The sequence below is a fragment of the Colias eurytheme genome, chromosome 4, assembly GCF_061535395.1.
Source record: "Colias eurytheme isolate Ceu_HAF_F1 chromosome 4, ilColEury1 Martin Lab GWU primary, whole genome shotgun sequence".
Lineage (NCBI taxonomy): Eukaryota > Metazoa > Arthropoda > Insecta > Lepidoptera > Pieridae > Colias > Colias eurytheme.
Window position 1 is genome coordinate 3,968,138 of NC_142983.1, and position 24,677 is coordinate 3,992,814.

The 24,677-nt window shown below is 33.4% G+C and overlaps 1 protein-coding gene across 4 annotated transcripts in view; it reads left to right on the forward strand.

The window, feature by feature from the left end:
• Positions 1–24,677, forward strand: part of MRP (Multidrug-Resistance like Protein 1) — a 40,294-nt gene that overhangs the window by 9,070 nt on the left and 6,547 nt on the right. The window contains exons 6-20 of one of the 4 annotated variants that reach the window (XM_090120433.1): positions 2,728–2,982; positions 3,402–3,642; positions 9,787–9,924; positions 11,535–11,684; positions 12,609–12,693; positions 14,076–14,270; positions 15,045–15,221; positions 15,949–16,082; positions 17,635–17,845; positions 18,135–18,251; positions 18,595–18,701; positions 19,441–19,584; positions 20,271–20,346; positions 21,549–21,772; positions 24,059–24,276. In XM_090120433.1, the coding sequence (XP_089976559.1) occupies positions 2,728–2,982; positions 3,402–3,642; positions 9,787–9,924; positions 11,535–11,684; positions 12,609–12,693; positions 14,076–14,270; positions 15,045–15,221; positions 15,949–16,082; positions 17,635–17,845; positions 18,135–18,251; positions 18,595–18,701; positions 19,441–19,584; positions 20,271–20,346; positions 21,549–21,772; positions 24,059–24,276 (2,472 nt within the window). Of the gene's footprint in view, positions 1–2,727; positions 2,983–3,401; positions 3,643–9,786; positions 9,925–11,534; positions 11,685–12,297; positions 12,445–12,608; positions 12,694–14,075; positions 14,271–15,044; positions 15,222–15,948; positions 16,083–17,634; positions 17,846–18,134; positions 18,252–18,594; positions 18,702–19,440; positions 19,585–20,270; positions 20,347–21,548; positions 21,773–22,833; positions 23,055–24,058; positions 24,277–24,677 lie in introns of all 4 variants that reach the window. The other 3 variants (XM_090120435.1, XM_090120434.1, XM_090120436.1) reach the window with 3 other exon arrangements.

The window sequence follows — 24,677 nt, forward strand, 5'->3', positions numbered from 1 at the left end:
GTGTGGAAATTTTCGATGTGCCCTGAATGGAAAGTACTTGAAATACTAGGGATAGCAAATTTTTCTGAAAGAAACATTCCTTTTTCAAATTTTATTTTATTATTCAAATCGATAGAAACAATATAAAAGATAATTTATTGTTAATTTCTCGTAAAAATTTTTTGGTCTATTTTATACATACATTTAAAGTTTAAAATGAAACTCTCGTTCTGGATACATTAATTTATTTTCTTCTGAAAATATTGGTAATAATAATTAAAAGTAAAACAAATAAAAAAGGCAAAATAATAATTGAATATAAGTATGTAATAAGTAAGTTAGTGTATTCAACCAACTTAAAAAAGTGTGACTATTTTACAACAATTTGAATAATAATCAATTAATGATTTGTATTATTGTATACAATATCGAAGCTTTTTAAGAAATGTATAAAATACTTTTTTATGAATTATTAATTATTATCATACATCATAATATTATGTTACCGGCAATATATTAAACCCTTCTTAGTAAATGTATGTTATTCCGAGAAACGGTCGGAATGAAATAAATTATATTCGTCACATTACCTATGATATCTTTAAATCTGAACTTTTCCTAAGTAGCAAATGTGGGTGGTTTTTGGGGTAGCGATTAACCAATATGAGGTCAAAACTAAAATCCAAGATGGCGCCGACGAAAATTTGAAATGTTTTCGTCATGGGTGTCATTTTCAAAGAGTTGGAGTAGCTATTAATCAATATGAGGTCAAATCTAAAATCCAAAATGGCGCCGACGAAAATTTGACAAAATTTTATCACGGGTGTCATTTTCATGGTTTTTGGGGTAGCTATTAACCAATATGAGGTCAAAACTAAAATCCAAGATGGTGTCGACGAAAATTTTACATCTTTACGGCATGAGTTTCATTTTCAAGGTTTTTGAGACAGCTATTTACAAATCCCCAATGTTACCGTCGATAATTTGGTAAGTATATTTTTCTTACAACCGTTTACATATTTTTCGAGCAGAATTCAGAAACCTTGAAAATGACACCCGTGACGAAAAGATGTAAAGTTTTCGTCCGCGCCATCTTGAATTTTAGTTTTGACCTCATATTGGTTAATAGCTACCCCAATAACCATGAAAATGACACCCATGACGAAAAGATGTAAAATTTTCGTCGGCGCCATCTTGGATTTTAGTTTTGACCTCATATTCGTTAATAGCTACCCCAAAAACCATGTAAATGACACCCATGACGAAAAGATGTAAAATTTTCGTCGGCGCCATCTTGGATTTTAGTTTTGACCTCATATTGGTTAATAGCTACCCCAAAAACCATGAAAATGACACCCATGACGAAAAGATGTAAAATTTTCGTCGGCGCCATCTTGGATTATAGTTTTGACCTCATATTCGTTAATTGCTACCCCAAGAACCATGAAAATGACACCCATGACGAAAAGATGTAAAATTTTCGTCGGCGCCATCTTGGATTTTAGTTTTGACCTCATATTGGTTAATAGCTACCCCAAAAACCATGAAAATGACACCCATGACGAAAAGATGTAAAATTTTCGTCGGCGCCATCTTGGATTATAGTTTTGACCTCATATTCGTTAATTGCTACCCCAAAAACCATGAAAATGACACCCATCACGAAAAAAGTCAAATTTTCGTCGGCGCCATCTTGGATTGTTGTTTCATAAAAATAATATTTGTCATACTCATTGAATACAGATCAACCAACATCATAATAGTCTTTCTACTAGTACTTCAAAACTTTGCCGCTATTCCTATTCAATAACCCATAAAAAAGAGGATCTCAGGCAAGGTAATTTTTAAAACATAATTTTAAATCACTACATAGTATAAAACAAAGTCGCTTTCACTGTCCCTATGTCCCTTTGTACGCTTAAATCTTTGAAACTACGCAACGGATTTTGATGCGGTTTTAATAGTTCTTTCGATTCCCGGTCGAAGAAAATGAATTTTTGAAAATCTTTGAGTGCAGTTCTATTTCTTTTTAAAAATAAAGGAAATTTGCTATCTCCAGTATTTCTAGTACTTTCACCCAGGGCCCATCGAAAATTTCCACACTGTATTTACAAACAAATATATTAATATGCAAATATTGTTCGTTTAATAGTATAGAATAAGAAGTTAATTTATATTTACAACAATAATCCTAGGATAACTAAAATCAAACTACTGATTTATTTATACCGTGACATGCTCGCCGTTTTACTCGCCGCTCGGTTCTAATACGCGAGCGGCGACTGCAACGTGGTCGGGAGCAAAACTAGCACAGGTCCTCCCTCGATAACGTCCGGCTGGACTCTGGCTGCACTGACGTGGTGCGCGCGAGTCGCATTTTACGTATTATATTTTATATAGAAAAAAATAAGGGCTAAATTAAAAATCTATCCAAAAATTTCCCTGTAAAACCTGATTAGTAAATGAAATGTCAAATTTTCATAAACATAGCGTTCCCCTAATTCTCATAAAACTGATTCTGCTTTTAAAATCGATGTTACTTCTGATTTTTTTTTGATCGAGTTAAATGTTTAATATTGTGTTTTTATCCAAAAAAGTCACTAGATCAAACGTTTATCTGTGCTATATATTTTTTTAGGATTTTAAATATGATGATTTCTATCCAAAAACCATGATTTAGAAACATACATTTCGGAGCAGGGCCCCTTAATCACGAAACATAATATTTACATTTGATTAAATTTGCAGACTTTTAATAGGATTTGTGGAGAGTAAGGAACCGGTATGGAAAGGCTATCTATACGCCGTTGGGTTGGTAACATGTGCGACCGCACAAACGATGCTATTAGGTCACTATTTTACGAGAATGTACTTAGTCGGTATGAAAATAAGGACCGCTTTGACGAGTGCCATATACCGAAAATCGCTTCGAATCTCAAATGCAGCAAGGAAAGAGTCGACGGTGGGCGAGATTGTGAATCTTATGTCGGTTGATGCGCAAAGGTAAATAATATTATAATAATATTAGGTAGTAGTTCGAGTAATTTCCAAACTTAAAATTTTGCAAGTCATTGGAGATTAAATCAATTGCTATGGCTAAAAATTATTTCGTTATATTGTGCAACGTCACTGAAAAGTTTGCTATGACTAAATATGTATTTATTTTACATAGCAAAAAATTGTTTAACTTTACATAAACATAACTTACATTAATAGATTAATTACCTTACCCTGCAATTGTTTCATAACAATATTGAAAAAAAAGTTTTGCCATGGCATGCAATTTTAAAATACATATGTGATTTAATTTTTTCTACTCTTTCAATTTGTTGAAACAGATGTGAAATTTCTCTAAACATAAAATTTCCATACATAAAGGATGTATGGCAACATCTGAATTAACAAAAAAAAAAAACTTGTAGATTTCTAGAGCTAACAGCATACCTGAACATGGTATGGTCGGCACCTCTACAAATAGCACTTGCGCTATACTTCCTATGGGGTATTCTGGGCCCATCAGTACTCGCGGGTTTGGCGGTCATGATAGTACTCATACCGGTCAACGGGCTCATAGCCAGCAGGGTTAAGACGCTGCAAATAAGGCAGATGAAGTACAAGGACGAGAGGGTTAAACTGATGAACGAAGTGCTTAATGGGATTAAGGTAAGGGGTATTAATGACCAAGATATTAAAATGTTGATGTGTATATAAGTAGGTTTTTCAGTTTGTCTCGTTACTAGTACTGGAACTAATGTGAACATTTAATTAAATTATACTTTGATATCTCGTAACATATTTTTGAAGTTGGCACAATTGTTGGCAAATAATATTTTGTCGATATTGTTTGAATGCATTGATCATATCGGTAACTATAGGTGACAATTAATGATAGAGACACGACGCGGGTCACAAACATTATGTCATAAGTGTTTATTTCATTAATTTGAACAATATTATACAACTAACAACAATATAGTCTTGATTTTATCAGATTTAAGGACATACTTACATTAAGTTTTAAGTTAACTAACTTTCTGTAATATTTTAAATAAATTAGATACGCCTCTAAATATATTAAGGTTTTTGTTCAAATAAAACTAAGGCCATTGTGCCTTATCTCTAAAGATACATCGATATCTTATCGTGAGGTATTCTAGCGTGCTAAATCAGTAAAACAACTAGGTTCGACCGTTTACTTTACTTACTTTGACAAATATCGAGTTGTTTCCGCATGTAACACGTAACAATTCTTTATAATTTATATTATTCATTTACATTTAACCTTAAATTTAATCTCTAACTCTTATAAATGTATCAGAAAAAATATTTTACTAATGATTTCATATATTATTTGAAGTTATTCATAACAATTTTTTTATATGGTATCGAAATTTAAACAGACATTTTATTCGTGCAAATGTTTATATGTATAAAAAAATGATAATAATATTCTGCTAAAGTTGTAGCGAATTTGGAAAAATTCTTAAGAAGGCGTATAAAGCCAGATAATTCTACGATTAAGCCCCGCACATTACGCGCCATGCCGCGCGCCCTCACAATACCCTCATACACCCGGCTCATCCAACGTACGTAAAGTTCATCGCACGCTAAATTATACACAATATTCTTCGCTCGTTCAACGCGTATTTTCGGTAGTTAGTAGGTATGTTGTCTAAAATAATTGTATAAAACAGTGAAGTTGAAATCATCACAAATTATGTAATATGTCTTTTTATTATTATTTGTTTATAATTATTAATGATAATCTATACATATTATAAAACAATAAAAAAAGTAAAAACTGTCTGTATGTAATATATAAAAAAAAAAACAATATTAGGGAAACAGTATAGAGCACGAATCCGTAAAAAAAGTCTGTCGAAATAGCGAGTATAGATACTATTTTTAAATAAACATACGCAGTCGACGACACACATTCCTCCAGAACTTTATTTTGATTAATTTGGTTATAGTCCATTGAATGAGTCCCTCCAAGGGGGGTCTAGAGTGCGTGAGTTAGTAACGTAAGATGTTTCTTCGGAAACATGTCAAGAGTCCCTAGGTAATAAACATACTAAAACCCCGGGCCACTAGGAGGAGCCCCGGAGTGGGGGGAGGGGGGAAATGGGTCCATTTTTTTCATTTTTCGCTTAAATCTCAAAAACGGTACATGTTAGAGAAAAACTTTCAAGGAAAAATTGAAAGGCCATAAAATTATCTACAAGTTGTACCTGAATCATTTTTTCCTATATCCTACCGTTTCTGAGTTATACGCAGTAAAACATGATTTTGGCTCAAACAATTTCAACATCAATCGATCAAAAAATATTTCTTTCTTCCAAAAAACTCAAATGTGCAACTTGTGACCAGTACTGATAGATTGCTCTTAATTAGGTCTATAATTGGTAAAATAAACACATTCCTCCATGGAAGCCTTTAGGAGGAATCGATTGTCAAAATATTATATTAGGGCAGTTTGAGTTACTGAACTTGATCTTTTTATTTTTTTCTTCCAAAAAACTCAAAAGTGCAACTTGTGACCGGTACAGATAGATTGCTCATAATTAGGTCTATCATTGCTAAAAACACCAGATTCCACCACGGAGGCGTTTACGGGGAATTGAATTTTATCAGGGTAGTTACGATACATGAACTTTTTATTTTTTTTCTTCCAAAAAGCTCAAAAGTGCAACTTGTGACCGGTACAGATAGATTGCTCATAATTAGGTCTATCATTGATAAAAATACCAGATTCCACCATGGAGGCGTTTACGGGGAATTGAATTTTATTAGGGTAGTTAGTTAAAAAGTTCATGTATCGTAACTACCCTAATAAAATTCAATACCTCCTAAAGGCCTCCATGGTGGAATCTGGTATTTTTATCAATGATAGACCCAATTATGAGCAATCTATCTGTACCGGTCACAAGTTGCACTTATGAGTTTTTTGGAAGAAAAAAATAAAAAGATCAAGTTCAGTAACTCAAACTACCATAATATAATATTTTGACAATCGATTCCTCCTAAAGGCTTCCATGGAGGAATGTGTTTATTTTACCAATTATAGACCTAATTAAGAGCAATCTATCAGTACCGGTCACAAGTAGCACTTTTGAGTTTTTTGGAAGAAAGAAATATTTTTTGATCGATTGATGTGGAAATTGTTTGAGCCAAAATCATGTTTTACTGCGTATAACTCAGAAACGGTAGGATATAGGAAAAAATGATTCAGGTACAACTTGTAGATAATTTTATGGCCTTTCAACTTTTCCTTGAAAGTTTTTCTCTAACATGTACCGTTTTTGAGATTTAAGCGAAAAATGAAAAAATGGACCCATTTTCCCCCTCCCCCCACTCCGGGGCTCCTCCTAGTGGCCCGGGGTTTTAGTATGTTTATTACCTAGGGACTCTTGACATGTTTCCGAAGAAACATCTTACGTTACTAACTCACGCACTCTAGAACTTTTTATTCAATGGACTATTAGATTGTACGACATTTTTCGACTCAGCAATTATTCTAAAAATAAAAATAAAAATTATCCTTTATAAAATATTACAAAGTTCTTCGAAATTTACGTATTATTTTATCGACAGCTGGTAACTTTAGCAGGTACCTTTCTGGAGTATTTTTTTCTGCGTGGCAATAGTCAGTAGACACAGGTTGAGAGTGAGGGTCCACATTTTCCAAATTTAAAATTGTTCTGTGAAATTAGTAAATTACTTTCAAACAGGGTCAATTTGATTGATTGCATTTGCAAGGCGACCGTAGGAATTAGGTACCTACATAACTAAGTATAAAAAGTGTCTTTGTAAATTGTAGGCAAGGCAGTGTGTTGCACTATGAATGTAGGTATCTATAAATATCGTCGCATGAATACTCAACTCGCGGAAACGAATTTACAGAATTTACACAAATAATAATATCCAAACTCGCCTGGATAAACTTTCTCAAATGAATCTATAGTTTAGGTGGTCTGTTGCGGTTCTGCATCAGGTGTTTCAGTTTTCAAAATAAATTATTATTTTATATTTCCCGGATAATATAATAGTACCTACACAACAAAATAACTTTCATTCAAATCCGTCCAGTAGTTCCGGAGATTAGCGTGTACAAACAAACAGACAAACACAGACAGTTTTTTTTATTTACGGGATAAAACTCATCCTATGACCTTTCTCAGGTCTCAAGCTATATCTGCAACAAAATTAGAGCCCAGACATACCAACATACAGACACACATACAAAAATTCTAAAAACTATATTTATGTATAGATATGTACTACATATTACTATGTAATACAGATTATGAATATATTATATATATACATATACATATGTATATTATAAAAAAAATACCTATTCAATGTAAGTACAATTTTGACTTTCGTACGAATTTGTTATACCTATGTATAGATGTTATGTATGATTATCTAATACAGATTGTAAATATAATATATATGTACTATTCACAACCGGTTTACATATTATTGATATTATTATTTACTGGAGCGAACATAGGATCTGCCTATAGTAATAATAATAATATAAATCTTTCTTGACTTGATTGATTGCACCGCGACTGTAAGAATTAGGTACCACTATGAATTTTATTTACCTAACTAAACTTTCTCAAATAGGTAAATCAAGACTTATCTTTTTATATTATAATTATTATTTATTAATATTATAACAATACTATTATATTATACATTATATACATTATTACCTTCGACATTTAGTTATCTTTTCAATTTGAATCTTCTTTAGTTCTCGTTTCTTAAGTCTTTTCATTTTGTTGTTTACCATTTTCAACAAATCAATATTCGGCGTAATTATAAAACACGGCGCAGCAATTTTAGCGTGGTCTACTCGTCTCAACGGAGCGATAGCGTCTGATGTATGAAATAGAATTATGTTTTTAGCTCCCGGAACGTGCGATGGAAGATGATTTCTTGCGTAATTAAAAATATAGTAAGCGCCAAAAGTGTTTTATCGTGATTAAACCAAAACTAAAAGTAATTACACAAAATGCTCTGACAAATATATTGCAAATGTTTTAATATAATTGTTTATGAAAAAAAAATCATAATAAGTATTACCATGTCCAGTAAAAAACGTAAAAGTGTGAAATTTAGAGGTAACTTCGTGAATTTTTTCTATCGAGTCAATTTCAATATTTTATGTTTTTGATCTGACAATATAATCGAAAATATCATCAAGTTTTACATATATTTTATTTTTTATATTTGGTCTTGAATATTACACGTATCAACTAAAAGTTGATTGGTGATTTGACTTTATACGCGCCCTTAAATCATATTTCTATTTTAACACGTGCAATCATTACTATAACACTTTTAAAGGTCAATATAAAATTTACTATGCATTCACATTAACATACAAGTCGATCATCATTTGCACTACAGAGAACTTTCGTTTCTTTTAGGTTGTTTTATTATAGTTCTTTTGTTTTATGCAAATGTTTTTACCGGGTTATAAAAGCCAATACAAACTCCTTTTCCCGCCGCTACGATACAAGCCGGCAGTTAGTAAACAACAAATATTACATAAAAGTTGATTCAATACACGCATCGTTTATCATACAATGCCTTTGTGGCCGCTTGAAACTCTTACGAAATAGTTATTGAGAGCTTACGAATACGGAATAGTGATTTATTGATGCTATCAGGGAATCTTATTTTACTTAAGGTGTTTCTAAACTGCATAGCGGATAACTTTTCTTATTATTTTTCGTGTACTTTTATATTCTCCAAATGTATGATATCAGTATCTATAGCATCTTTAAATATGTTTACGTATTAGCAACTTATCCTCGTCTCATCCTTTCCCACGTTGATATTTATAAATAACAAGTTTGAGAGGAGGCGAGCAAATTAGTGTCCATTTATGAATAAATTAAAACGTTACTAGTGTCGAGTTCGAAGTCTAAAATGTGCAATTTAGCAAAAGCATCATTATCACTAATATTTCTGAAATTTAACATTGAAGGCCTTAAAGGCTAGAAACTTTTATTCTTTCCCTGGATACCAAAAGTATCTTACTAATTCTAACGCCAACACATACTTCTGATGCCGAAAGATCTTTATCAATGATCAAAATCGTACTTGCAAGAAGCTTAAAGAATACCGTTCTAAACCATAGAAATCTAAATAACAAGACACATAGAAGTGCTGTAATGTCATAATTCGTATGAAAACCGCTGTCGCCAAAATCAACACATTCAAACCGAAAGCTAAACAGTACACACAAGTAAACTATGCCTTTTATTGGACAGCTTGATTTTAGTGAAAACTAACTTATCTATTAAATTAAGCTTTTGAATATGTATCCTAACGCACGAATTTACGGTTTATTTTAGAATAACATCCCTAAGTATATGAGACTTTTTGGTCCAATACGAACAAACGTGATAATAAGAATGGTCGACTGTGTCATTCATTGTTATTTCGATTACTATGGTGACACTCGTAATACTTGTAAATATTCTATAATTTTAAGGAAAAACGGCATTATTTCTAAAAAAAAATATTTTCCGATGAAATATTATTCCTTTATAAGTATAATTACAACTTGTGGAAGAATATCCGCAATGGGAATTGCTGAAACACACCATGTATACACTCATACGTCTCCAGAGCAACTGAACAGTGACGAATGCACTGGTGATGTGCAAATCACCTGAGTGGCGACAAGGTCACGCACGCTTACGACTTCTAGTGTCTTGTTATTTAGATTTCTATGGTTCTAAACAAACAACAGAAATTTTACCTTCTTTTTTTTTACAGGTTTTAAAAATGTACGCTTGGGAACCTAGCTTTGAAGAACAAATTCTCAAAATAAGAAATAAGGAAATGCACGTTTTAAAACAAACGGCTTATCTAAATTCCGCTACCTCTTTTATATGGTCTTGTGCACCTTTCTTGGTAAGTGATTGTTATTGATCTACGCGTTAGATCATCTTTATTGTCATGAGAAAAAACCACGTTTAAAGTAAAAATATCTTATAAAACAACTCTTGAATACCAGGTATATTGACCATCATGTAACTTACTTTTGTAATTTCGGGGAAAGCCGTATCGAGGAAAACCTTTTGTATCGTCACCTAATATGGCTTCCTGAAATTGTGGTATTTTTTTGTAAACTGACGATGCCCTTAATTCTTGTTGAGGTAGCGTTAATGATACAAACGCGTAATCCGCGTGATAAAAATGTTTATTGGTATATAATCGCTATCAATAAATCCGTGTATAGCTGTATAAGCTGTCGATAAGTAATAATTATCAACATTACATTATACACTAATATGACATGAACAATTAAATCGATAACATGCTATTGACCTACGTTTGTATTGAAGTTGAATACAATCCATTAGGGACGGAGTTATCAATCTAGTGATCTGATATGATGAATTGAGCATCGTAAAGTCATATTTGAAAAAATATAGAATCTAAACGAAAAGTTGATGTTTTTAGAGTAACTAAAGCTTTTGAGTATATGTAGTTGTTTAGCGACGAATCCAGATAAATATGATCTGCTTATCGAATTTCCCAAGTTTTATAAAATGATGTATTTTGTTATTTATATGTTATATCTCTATATATATAAAATTCTCGTGTCACAATGTTAGTCTGCATACTCCTCCGAAACGGGTGGACCGATTCTCATGAAATTTTCTGTGCATATCGGGTAAGTCTGAGAATCGGCCAACATCTATTTTTCATATGTACCACGGGCGAAGCCGGGGCGGACCGCTAGTCTTATATATAAAATTCTCGTGTCACAATGTTAGTCTGCATACTCCTCCGAAACGGGTGGACCGATTCTCATGAAATTTTCTGTGCGTATTGGGTAAGTCTGAGAATCGGCCAACATCTATTTTTCATATGTACCACGGGCGAAGCCGGGGCGGACCGCTAGTATGCTATATAATAATAAAATCATCTTCTCTTAAAAACTTATTGTCCCGTACAAAGAGGATACGGTGTTCAAACAATGGATTAGTATTCGCCGATAAAGATGAACGCATTAATCGAAGTATGATTTTTTAATAAACTCATCAACTGGGAAAGTACGAAATGACGTGAATCATGTATTTAGAGATACTAAGGTAATGTTCGTTATCTGGTGTATTTTATCTAAATGTGAACATCCAATCCAATCGTTATCACGTTTTACAATAAGTGAAAGTGACAAATATGACTATAACTTACTGGTATTTTCCGATGTACTATTATAAGTTTAAAAGACACACGATTTGGTTAATTCGTCTATACAATTATTAGAATCTTGATTTTGTCAAGGTTTGTCGAGTTGAATACAGCAGAAATTACAGAATTTTCAACAATGTTGAACCTTACTATTGTGTTGGCCATTGTTGATCTAAGTATCATGGCCATCCGTCCACTCGTATAATAGGACTCCTATCAATGAGTGCATCATTCGACGGTACTGTATGACGCGAATGCATTTATGTTCGTTATCGATTGGCTTTAAATTTGTTATTACCTAATCCAAATTGTTTCTCTTTAAGGTGACCTTCTTAACTTTCTTCACATATGTGATTACCGACCCCGACAACCATGTTTTGACACCCGTCAGGGTATTCGTATCGATGTCCCTATTTTACACAATGAACTTGCCACTAGGCTTGCTACCTCTCATCGTGGTATCAGTGATCGAGGTATAAATCCACAAAGTTATCTGATGCGCTGAGGCTGTCAGGCTGTGGTATTTCTCACGTGCATGCTAACACGAACATTTTTAAAACCAATGTTTGCGATGTATCGATCTCTTTCTAAGTTAATATCTGTATACTATCAGTTTTAACGATATCATAGATATCATCCAAGGTCAGTTATCGCGTATATAAAAAAATGCAACTAATATTAAATGAATATTGTAAGCTGCTCATATATTATGTATATGAAACAACAGAAAATAAAGCAAGATCATTAAAGCCTCTATGAGCTAGTCATCCCTTTTTTATTATATAGATACAACGTAAACTCCTTAACACATCATAGGTATATGGTCACGATGGTACAAAAAATCCATGCGTTAGCATAATAATGATTTAGCATTTTCTTTAAATTGCTATTAAATTCGAAGTTCATTTTAATTGAAGTACTTTAAATCCCAAAAAATATATACTGGCCTCTGTTTATGATTTCATACGAAATAGACGCCAGTATCTGACATTTATTTTGTTCTCGATAAACATAAACATAGATTTAATAGCAGTACATACCTAACGTAATTGTAAGCTATAATATTAACTGGTTGTGGTGCCTCAGGTATCACTGATGTCATTCGGGTGCTTTGTTCTGGTAAACGACACAGAAGTACTGGACTCTAAAAGAGCTTTTGTTGCTCTATCACTTTTCAACATATTGCGTTTTCCGCTATCCATGCTGCCTAACGTAATATCGAATGTAGTGCAAGTAAGTTGAAATATTCTTTAGATCACTTTCATGAATCGTTAGACCTTAAGTTCTCTGTTAACACAAAGGTGGTTTGAATTTCCTCACTAACAGCATGAGTTTTGGAATTTTCTTTTTCTCTTTTATCAATGGAATGGTTGTTATAATACAGTGTTGTTTTGTAGACGGCTGTCGGAATGAAAAGATTGAATAAATTTATGAATTGTGAAGAATTAGACATTGAGTCAGTGGAACACGATCCAAAGGACCGTAAGTATATTTTACAAGTCATGTTGATTTTGATTGCCTTTTTTTATATAGGAGACGCTACATAATTATACATAATAAGAAATATAAAAAAGAAATAGTCATTATGTCCACTAAGCATTTAATCTGTGTGAACAATCCTGTACTTGCTTTGTCCTCAATAGTATTACTGTAAATATGATTATGCAATGTAGCTACACACTTGGAAGAGTTTCCATATCTTATTTATAATAATACTCCATTCCCTATTTATTATAATTTTACTGAGATATGAAAATGTGTAGAGGTACCTAAATCGCGTGCAAACAAAAGGGGGTGGAATGACTGATTGTAGACTAATTACCATTTAACTACTTTGTAGTGATTGTGTTATTGACTGTATTTATGTTTGTATGTCTGTAGTTAGTTATAGGTAGACATCGGATTATATGCACTAACAAAATGCCAAAATATGCATGCAAATATGCACTAAAAAAGGCCGAAATATGCACTAAAAACGACTGATATGCCTAAAATATGCACAATACAAAATCAAAAAACCTTTATTATTTTTATATATTTTAATCAAAGATTGTACAAAAACAGTGAAATTTTCTTGAAATTAAGTATAGTTTTTGTGCCAATATACAATTAAGCATTTTTACCAAATTTTCGAGCGCAAATTTGTGACGTTTGTCACCCGCGAGCCCAGTGTTGCCACCTTAGACCTTTCCGGGCTAAATCTACCCTTTTTTTGAAAATCAACCCGTTTTTTAAGTTTTTAGCCCCAAAAGGTTAATCTAGCCCTATTTTGAATGGCTCAAAATTTACTTAAAATGAGGCCAATTTTGTAATTATTTGCCATTTTATCATGCCAAAATAGGGTTTGGCCGCTGAGCGTTCTGATTGGCTAATAAAGGTTAGTCAACCAATCAAAACTCCCGCTACTTATCGAAATATGCACGATTGGGGAAAAAGGCTAAAATATGCACTAACGCCGTAATTAGAGCGTTTTATGCATTTGCATATGCAAATATGCAAATGCATATAATCCGATGTCTAGTTATAGGCATACGCCCAAATCCAGAAAGAATCTCCTAGTTATAATTGAATCAATTTCGAATACTTATGCTCATAATACTTCTGTGAAGGCAATTAACATAAGAATGTTATGGATAAATAGCACCAAAATTGCATATTCTTCGTAGATGATTATAAATACGGAATTTCTATAAATGTAGTTTTATTGGAACATACATTTAAAAACGTTATAACGTTAGAAAACCTATCCTATCGTTTTAGAATTTTTCTATTCAACAGCGAATAAGTTAATTGTCTATGGTTTATCTGGTCGTAGATATTATAGCGTTGTCCATATCAAATAAACAACTAAATATATTTTCCAGCTAACCCCCTATCAATCGAGAACGGTCACTTCTCATGGGGTGACGATTCTGAGCCAATACTAAAGAACATCAACTTGCAAGTACCACGTGGTCACTTAGTGGCAGTTGTAGGTGCGGTCGGTTCGGGCAAGAGTTCCCTCCTAGCCGCTCTACTGGGGGAAATGAATAAGATCTCTGGACGGGTTAATACTAATGGTAAGTAAAGGGAAAATAATCAGGCAATATATGAAAATAATTTGGAAAATCCAAAAGTGCACGCCTCATAATTTTTTTTTAATAAATATTTATTAATTATTATTTTTGTTTATTTAATAACAATTAAACCACATCGAATCAGACCCTGAAAAATGAAAGGGTTCTATTCCTGAGCATACTCAAGCGTAAGAGAAAAAAAAAGACTCGATTAGTAAAGTATTTCGGTCGCTATCGTGTTAACAAGAAAAAGGATCCGCACATACAGACACACGGACGTCCAAGACAGAACTTTTTTAAACTGTTTTTTAACTAGTTTAAATAACAAAAATGACATCAAAAATATCATGAACGTTAAAAATAGTGTTTTTTCTTAATATGTGTGTGTATGTATTATCTTACAAGTGCAATGTATGATACATAAAGACATTTTAAGTTTGAAAAATCAGATGTTTTGCGCGAAGTGACAGTAGTACCCACCTCAACGCTTCGCTTATGAGGCGTGCAATAAAGAGGAAGTAACATTGACTTGACAAAGGCTCACTTTTCGATAAGATTACAAAGTATGTTTAGAACGGCGGTATTTTATGTTAATTATATTTTTAAGGTTTTTTTTTTTGTATAAAAATAATAATATCGATGTGTAACTTTCCATCGAATAACTGTTTTTTTTAATTGTTTGTTGCTTTCAAATCAATTTCTAAATTTATCTAATTATATGGTATTTTTTGTCATATTTATACATTATACATATAATATAAAATAATCCTTTTTTAGGTACGTCTGCGTATGTATCTCAACAAGCGTGGATTCAAAACGCAACACTACAAGACAATATTTTGTTCGGCAAGCCACTGGATAAAAGCAAATACAACAATGTTATTAATATGTGCGCTCTCAAACCTGACTTCGATGTGCTACCTGGTGGTGATCAAACGGAAATTGGTGAAAAAGGTAAAAAAATATTTATTTTTGAAGTTAAACTTGTTTAGGCGCGTTGAGAGTAAAATTTCAAGGTCGCGTAATGGCAATACCGTCACATCATGGAGTAAGGCGACGATTTTGGTACCTTTGAATCATTCCAAAAAAGTTTCGCTTCTGACACGCGTGCTCGGCACACGCGCTATTTTTTATAATTTATTAATAAAAACGAAGTTTGTGGTTTTTTCCACTTTGCGAAAAATACTTGCGATATCTAGACTCTATTTGATAAACAAAACGTATAGTATAAATACTATTGCAACATTTCAAGTAATTCATGTGGGGTTAATTAAACCAATATACGGTGGATACATGTCATATTGTGATAACTTATCTTAGATGATGATAATATACATAATATGAATATTTGATTTGTTCGTAAAGTCATGGTGAAGTCACGTGTAATTACTCAATAATTATGACTTGAAGAAAAAACGTATAATAAGAATGACTTGTTCTCAAAACACTTATAGACCAGCACATTTTTATAACACTCTATATAACACAAATCATTTCTGCTCTTGCGTACTAGTACTTTTCGGAAAAGTCTTAACTGCTTTTATTGAACTTTCAACTATGCCTATACATTTGGAAGATCTGACAATAGATTGTAAACTATTATTTTTTATAGGTGCTCCTAAATGATGTTATATCGTACATTTGCCGAGTATCATAATATTAAATTCGTTTTTGTCTTTAGGAATAAATTTGTCGGGTGGTCAAAAACAGCGTGTATCTCTAGCTCGCGCAGTGTACTATGACGCAGATAATTACTTCCTTGACGACCCGCTTAGTGCTGTGGACTCGCATGTTGGCAAACATATATTCGATAAGGTAAGTGTGGAGAATTAGTGGACAAAATGAAAAAAAAAATAAGTAATATGCCCCCTTAGAAAAGTGGCTTTCTATTAGCGTAAAGTTTAATAGAATAGATTATGAATGTATGAGATTGACGTTTGATTACGACGACGACGACGATTGATTACGTCAATCTCATACATTCATAATCTATTCTATTAAACTTTACGCTAATAGAAAGCCACTTGTCTAGGGGGGCTGATCGGTCGAATGGTTATTTATAAGTGTACTAGCTGTGCTCCGCGGTTTTACCCGAATGGCTCCTTTCCTGTTGTTCTTAGCGTGATGCTTGCCTTTAGCCTTCCTCGATAAATGGGCTATCTAACACTGAAATAATTTTTCAAATAAGACCAGTAGTTCCTGAGATTAGCGCGTTCAAACAAACAAACTCTTCAGCTTTATGATATTAGTATATCTATACTAGTATAAGTATAGATTCGGTCAATTTTAATAAGACCTGCCCCCGTACCATGATGTCACATAGCAGTATGGAAAAATGACAGTGCCTATATAGGTCGTCTATCACTTACAATTAAGGCTAAAAATTTTATTTTTAACTCTAGATAAATATTGATTACGAAATTATGTATTTTATGAAAATTACACAATATTATTTATTATCTTTATCAAGAAAGATATTAATTAAAATCAAAATGAGGCATGGTCATGAATCATATCATATAAATATAAACTTTGATGAAGAATTGCTTTGGATAAGATAACGTTTAATAACCGAACGTGCTTCAATATACGGAAATGTATCGATAAATAGATAATAGATATGTCACTTTCGACGCACTCATTTCGATAATAAAGTAATTATTAAGTTCGTGTTACGATAATCAAAATAAACATGATACAGCAATATATTGGCCAGCAATAATTATAACATGAAATAGTTCAAAATGTAGTGCATGTACCTCAATTAAAACTATCAACGTATGTGATAACAAAATATGAAAATGCATAACAGTGTTAATAGAATTCTCGGAATATAATAGAAACATTAATAGTTATTATTCTATAGCTGAGCATACAATGTAACATAAATTTAATGCAAAGGTAAAATGTGTAATAACTCTGGAAATAGGACAATACACTGTAGCAATTTTATCAAGTAATAAAACAATTAACTTGAAATGAAACAACAGCGAAACAAGCATTTACTTATGTATAAAATGCAAACATGCAACCATTTTTTAAATGAAGTAGGTAAATGCTAGAAAGACCCCATGGGGAATACAGTTTAGCATATATTGTACTAAGTTATAAAATCTTGGAATTTTTTGACGTTGATTCTGAGCTAAGCTACGTTTTTGTAAAATATTTATATACATACGAAATGATTCCTTAATCCTTCATAAATTATGCAAGTATATTTTTGCAAGTTTTGAAACCCTCTGTAATCATGTGAAGTTAGGGAAGATGCCATAAAACAACATGCCATACATAATAATAAAGCTTAAAGATATTATCCACCACACTAAGCATGTATCAGAGTCAAACATAATTATTCATTCCTTCACAGGTCATCGGTCCATCTGGTCTATTAAAAGACAAAACTCGTGTGTGGGTCACGCACAATGTATCGTACTTGGCTCAAACGGACTTGGTGTTAGTATTGCGCGATGGAGAGATATCCGAAGTGGGCACATACCAGCAGTTGCTAGAGAAGAAGGGGGCCTTCGCTGAGTTCCTTTTGCACCACTTGAGCGATGCTGAACGGACTTCGCCTGAAGGTTTGTAGACTACTAACTACTAATTATGTATATATTTCGAGAAAATTGAAGGTTTGTAGAGATGATGTTTGATTTGATGGTCTTGTTAGTTGGTGGGGAAAAGTTAAATTTTATGTTCTTGATGAAAATATACTGGGATGTTAGTTTTGTTTTTGTAATGTGTATTGTAAATTGAATTTAGGAATTAACCCACACCATTTATTTTGCGAGATTTAAGAGCGAATAACCTAATAAAAGTTACTTTTTTAGCTCTGTTAAAGTGAATAAAATAAATTGCTTTTTGTTTCAGAATTGGATGAAATCAAACAAGACTTGGAAAGTAAGTTGGGTTCCGAGTTCCAAAATAAATTGCAGCGAGCCCGTTCGCTCTCCGAAAGCACATCTGAATCGGAATTACCTGCCGCGGGTATGAATTTTTTCCTATGACTTTATTTTTTGAGTAATCTGAATAATATACAATGCATTTAAATTTTAATGTATCTAAAAACATCAATTTTTAAATGAAGCAATTTTAATTATTATTAATCTATCAGAAGCAAATTAAAGCAGACAAGTGGATAATCAATACGAAAGTCTAATTTATATTGTAATTTTCGTCTGATGACGTTATTAGTAAGTAGTTCACCTTCAGATAATAATTTCACCAAATACCTTCAAATAATTTCACCAAATATACCAAGTTTGATGCAATTGTATAAAGATTTTTCTATATCCTAATAATTAAGTCTTTAAATCTATTTCTTATCCAGGAGACAGAAGTGGTAGTGTCAAGAGGCGCACTCCAGAAGGCGCTACGCCTAACGATTTGAAGGAAAAGAATAAACTTATCGAAGCAGAAAAGGCGGAAACTGGCAGTGTAAGTATATCATACAGAATAGAGAGGATATTGTTTAGTTTCATACACCATAAAATATTAGTCAACTGTCCTTCAGGAAGCAGATTAATTAGGTATGCATTTAAAACGCAAAGTATGGTATATAACGTATGTATGTATGTATGACGTAAACTCATAATGTCAGTGACAAAGTATTACTGTTTTTCTTTAGAATATAATAATGACAAGACGACTTATTTAATCACACACATTTTTAAAAGTTAATAAATAAAGATTATTATTCGGAAAAACCTAAACTTCGTGGCAAAGCGTATATATATATCGTACTAGATTTCCGCCCGCGGCTTCGCCCGCATTTTCAAAGGAAAACCCGCATAGTTCCCGTTCCCGTGGGATTTCCGGGATAAAACCTATCCTATGTGTTAATCCAAGTTACCCTCTATATGTGTGCTAAATTTCATTGTAATCGGTTCAGTAGTTTTTACGTGAAAGAGTAACAAACATCCATACTTACAAACTTTCGCCTTTATAATATACTAGCCGCTCCGCGCGGTTTCACCCCCGTGGCTCCTCTCCTGCTGGTCGTAGCGTGATGGTATATAGCCTATAACCTTCCTCGATAAATGAGCTATCTAACACCGAAAAAATTTTTCAAATCGGACCAGTAGTTCTCGAGATTAGCGCGTTCAAACAAACACAAACTCTTCAGCTTTATAATATTAGTATAGATTAAGTATTAAGATAAGATTACCGTATGCAGGTGAAGTGGGCGGTATACAAGCACTACCTGACGAGCGTGGGCGTGTGCGCGTCGGCGGTCACGATCGTGATGAACCTCGTGCTGCAGCTGTTCCAGGTCGGCTCCAACTACTGGCTCGCCAAGTGGTCCAATGATGATAATATGGTATGTTTTATTTTTATATTTTTTTTTTGACGTGACAACGTCTTATAATTCGATAGAGCCGGTTGCACGCACGAAAAAACATGACTCATGCGGCGTTACCTCGCTCTGAGGCGTTCCATGTACGGCTTGAAGTGCAAGCGAGAGAACGAGCGACAAAGAAGCACAATCGGACGTTGTCACGTTCAACTATTGTCAGTAAACCGACTTTACAGACAACCAATTCTTTTTTATATCTTGCTTTAAACAGTTATTTGACGAGATGTTTGAAAAGTAAAATGTTCTTTTAGAATATCACCGTAAAGTACATATGTATAAATAAATTTATTACTAGCGGTCCGCCCCGGCTTCGCCCGTGGTACATATTTCGCAATAAAAGGTAGCCTATGTTCTTTCTCAGGGTCTAAAGATTGTCTTTGCCAAATTTCATCAAAATCGGTCCAATTAAAGTTATAAACATAAGTTCCACAATATGACTAGTAAGTGCCATATCACGTTATCGGCCAATTTAAAGTATAAAAAAAATGTTTCCAAATCTATTTAAGAAGGTATTCCCTAAATGTTTTATAAGTTTAACTAAATTGTTTGTTAACTTAAAAGGGAAGTTCCAAATGTTTGTGACCACACCACCATGTTAACAAACAAATAAATTGTTTAAATTGTTTAATTGTTTATTACTCATTTTAAAGTTGGTGAACGGAACGGTAAATAAAAGCATACGAGACATGTACCTCGGTGTGTACGGCGGCCTCGGTATCGGACAAGGTAAGTCACGTTGTGATGGGTTCTTAACGATGCTGTTTGGTGGGGGGTGAAAGTTTTCAAGTGTTGTGGAAATATTGAAGTTAAAGTAATTTTTCGCAAGATTTTGTTGTTTAATTCAGTAATTTGACGTGTGCGTAAAAATCGGTTATGGCCACATAAAGCTGTAACATTTTTGTTAGCTGAAAAGAAAAAAATAAAGACATCGAAATTATGTTTGATTTTGTTAATTTTTTGTGTTATTCAATAAGGTTCGGGCCATGTAAAAAAACGTCTTCAACACTTGGAAACTTTCTCTATTTAAAATGATTTAAATGCTTTTTAATAATAGCACGAAAAAAATACATACATAATATTATACTAACGGAAAAGGTACATTGCTAATAATTGACATAATATTATAAAGATAATGAATACATTGTTTACACCTATTTTATATGTAATTCATCTTTACTAGTATATCTCTTCATTTGATTGATGATATTTTCGCCAACGTGCCAATCATTGCATGATAACAATTTTAAAGTCGTTTATGCATGGAAATAAAACAAGTTTGAATTTGATTTTTTCTCTATCTTTAATTTGCATGTTATTTTCTTGTTTTTTAAATATGCAGTAATAATAACGAATATTACTATTATTTTTAATCTGATATTGAAGTCTTAAGTTTTTATAATATCGAGTCGTTGGAAAAATCGAAAAACTTTGTTAAATGAATTTAGAATTTTTCCTAATAAAGTAATTGGAAAGACATTGAGTATACAACTGCGTATGCATTAAAACTGTGATTGTATAATATAGCAAAATTCAATTCAATTGCACTAACATTAGCCATAAATTATACATTGACACTATACAGTATATATGTATATTTCTGTATCAATCAGTTATAATTAAATTCAAAACTTTATTTTAATAATAAATAATAAATCATGAAATAAATATACATCACAAACAAGCAAACAATCAGTTTTATTGTTAGTTATTATTAACACACTAGTTTATATTGCACACACAAACACACACTCGTAATAATATCGTGCATAACGCACGCACACAAACACGTAACCATCCATAACACAGTGTGCAACGCAAGTAGTACGCACACAAACACACCACACATACACGCACCCGTGGGTTACACCGTGTGCACGTACACACACTGTGTGCGGGCGGGCAGTGTAAGAGAGCGCGCGGTGCCGCAGTGGTGTCGGTGTCGGTGTCGTCGCTGGCGCTGTACCTGGGCACGCTGGTGGCGGCGCGCGCGCTGCACGCGCAGCTGCTGGCCGGCGTGCTGCGCGCGCCCTCCATCGGCTTCTTCGACTGCACGCCCACGGGCCGCCTGCTCAACCGCTTCAGCAAGGACGTGGACGTGCTCGACAACGTGCTGCCCATGACGCTGCGCGGCTGGACCGCCTGCTTCTTCGCGGTACGCGCCCCCCCCCCACCCACTGACGTGACGGGCCAGCGGTTTATGCATTTCGGAGTTCTAAATAAACAAGTGATAACTGCGTTAAAAACAACCGACTTCAAACTTGCACTTGCAACATTTGCAAATACAGACAAAAAAGCTCATAAAATAAAAACTACTGGGCCTATCCAAATACAATTTTTATGAGACCAATTCGATACTATCCCGCATTGAACAAAAAAAGAATCACGTAAATCGGTTCAGAAACCTCGGAGTAATCGGTGTACATACATTAAAAAAAAACATACCGGCCGAATTGATAATCTCCTCCTTTTTTTGAAGTCGGTTAAAAAAGGACGTATGTGCCCGAGCACGTGTCAAAAGTGAAACTTCTCTAGCAAGATTCAAAGATACGCACCTAAAGATGTTTCACTTCAATAAAATCTGAAATAGCAGGATTTACTTATTTAATACGTACCATTACATCATTACCGAGATAGAAATGCATAAACCGCATATCCGTTGTGAAATTTTTCATTTTATAATCTGTTAGAAATTAATGTCGCATGTTCTTATTTTTCGGTTTTTTTTCTACACATTAATGGCACAAAGTTTGAACTATTTTGAAGCTTCTTAGTTCAATCATATTAGGGGATAAATTTCTAAGCAGTTTGATATTTTTTCATCTCGTACGGAATGTCAATTTCAGCCGGGACTACCATTCTTGGGATCAGTTTATAAAAAAAAACTTAGTATTTTCTTCTAATAGGTAGATTGTAGTAACTAACACTGACATTTCATATCTTTATACCTTTTGCAACTGTTTTAAACTACTTATGCGTTTTTTGCTTCTAGATGCTAATAATATAAGTAGAGCATGCGTTTTTAAAAACACACAAATCAATAAAATTCCATTAGATTTGCACAATAGTGGCCTTAAAATCATGTAGTGCTGCAATCGTTCCTCATGTTTTTGGTTTATTCTGTAAATAAAATAGATAGGTCGTAAAAAATGTATTCATTAGAAGGTGTTAAAGATTCTTAAATAGCGGATTTCATAAACGTGGACGTTTTTGCAGCTATATCGTCTATTTTCGCGGATTTAATGCCATATTTGGCGTGTTGGCGGGCGGCAAAGGTCTTGCACGAGCTTTTGTTAAGGAATATATTAAAGGCCCCTTTGCAAACCTTCGAAGTAACGCCTCTCGGTCGGATTCTGTCTAGATTCTCTAAAGACGTAGATGTCGTGGACACCTCGCTGCCCTCGCAACTCTCCGACGTGATTTATTGCACATTTGAGGTAAAGTTGGATCATTGCTTATGGTTGTACTCGTTTGAAAGGTAGTTTCAGTTGGCATATCGGAGACTAATATATTTGATACGCTTTTTAATCACTTTATAAGTGGTCAAAAAGTGTTTCCAATTTCTGAATAAAATTGCCCAATGTCCTGTACAATGTACGGTCTTTGATTTGCCAACTGACAACCGGGATTTGTTGGTTGTATTTTTTTTTTTTGGGTTTGATTTCGTTTTGGGCTGTGTTTGAGTTTTATTTATTTTTTACATTTTGTGGAATCGTTCTTTGTCATAGGTTTTCGAATACCACATTCGAGGGACATTTTCATACTTTTTTTGGTTACAAGGATATCGAAAGTTTTATTAAGTTTTTTTATATTGTTCGCACTCGCACACTTCGCATCCGCAATCATTTCTTTGTACGTTTATTTGTAAAGCTTACAAAAAATTTCTTTGTCCATTATCACTGTTCCTAACTGCGGAATTTGTCGATATAAACTGATCCCAAACCACGAATTAGGATTTTGAAGTTACTAGGGGATGCCATTTTACATGTGCCATGTGGACATATTTATTTCATGGAATACATTTCATAAATCATATCCTGGTTTATATACCCCAGTTAAATGTCAATATCAAATTATGTAGATATTTATTCCACAAAGGTGACATAACTCATACAATTTTGTGATTTATGATGTTAAATGTGCTTTATAGTTTGGAAAATAATTTTAAATGTTTGCATCACTCCTTACATACAACGTATATGTAGTAAGATTAAAATATTTATGTGCTTTATTGATATAATATGTAGAAAAATCTGCATCAGGACCACAACACAAAAAAGCTATATAATATAATATAGCAATTAGTTATTTCCGGGTAATTAAGTTGTTTATTTGTTTTAATTTGAAATTCAGGTATAAGGAGCGTAGTGGATATTTCTACATATTGTATAGATACTTTTTTCCTTTGAAAATAGTTTTTAAAACAATTAAATTTATACAGGTATTGGGAACACTATTCGTAATCAGTTACTCGACACCCATATTCATGGCGATAATCTTACCCATCGGAGTTGTATACTACATCATACAAAGATTCTACGTGGCCTCGTCGCGACAACTTAAGAGGCTGGAGTCAGTGTCCCGGTCGCCTATTTACTCCCACTTTGGCGAGAGCATAACGGGCGCTTCTACTATTCGAGCTTATGGAGTAACTGAAAGGTGAAATTAAGTTCTTGACCAGATTTCTGACCATGTAAACTCACAAAATCCTGGAAATCAGTTAAAATATATGTCTGTATACTATGTGTGTTCATTTGCTCAAAAATAATACTAAGTTCATTTTTATCTGAACAGTTAGTTGGATATTTAAGATTTCTAAAAAATGTCAATTAGTTCAGATTTCATTTCGCTTTATGTAGGTATCACAAATTTTCCGGATCCAAGAATTTTGGCACACAATACACTTAACAAAAAATGTTTCCAACCCGTGTAACATGATATTGCAGAATCAGTAAAGCCAAAAAAAATCCACTATATTATTAACATTATATTATACTAGCTTTCCACCCGCGGCATCGCCCGCGCAGAATAAAGAAAAACCCGCATAGTTCCCGTTCCCG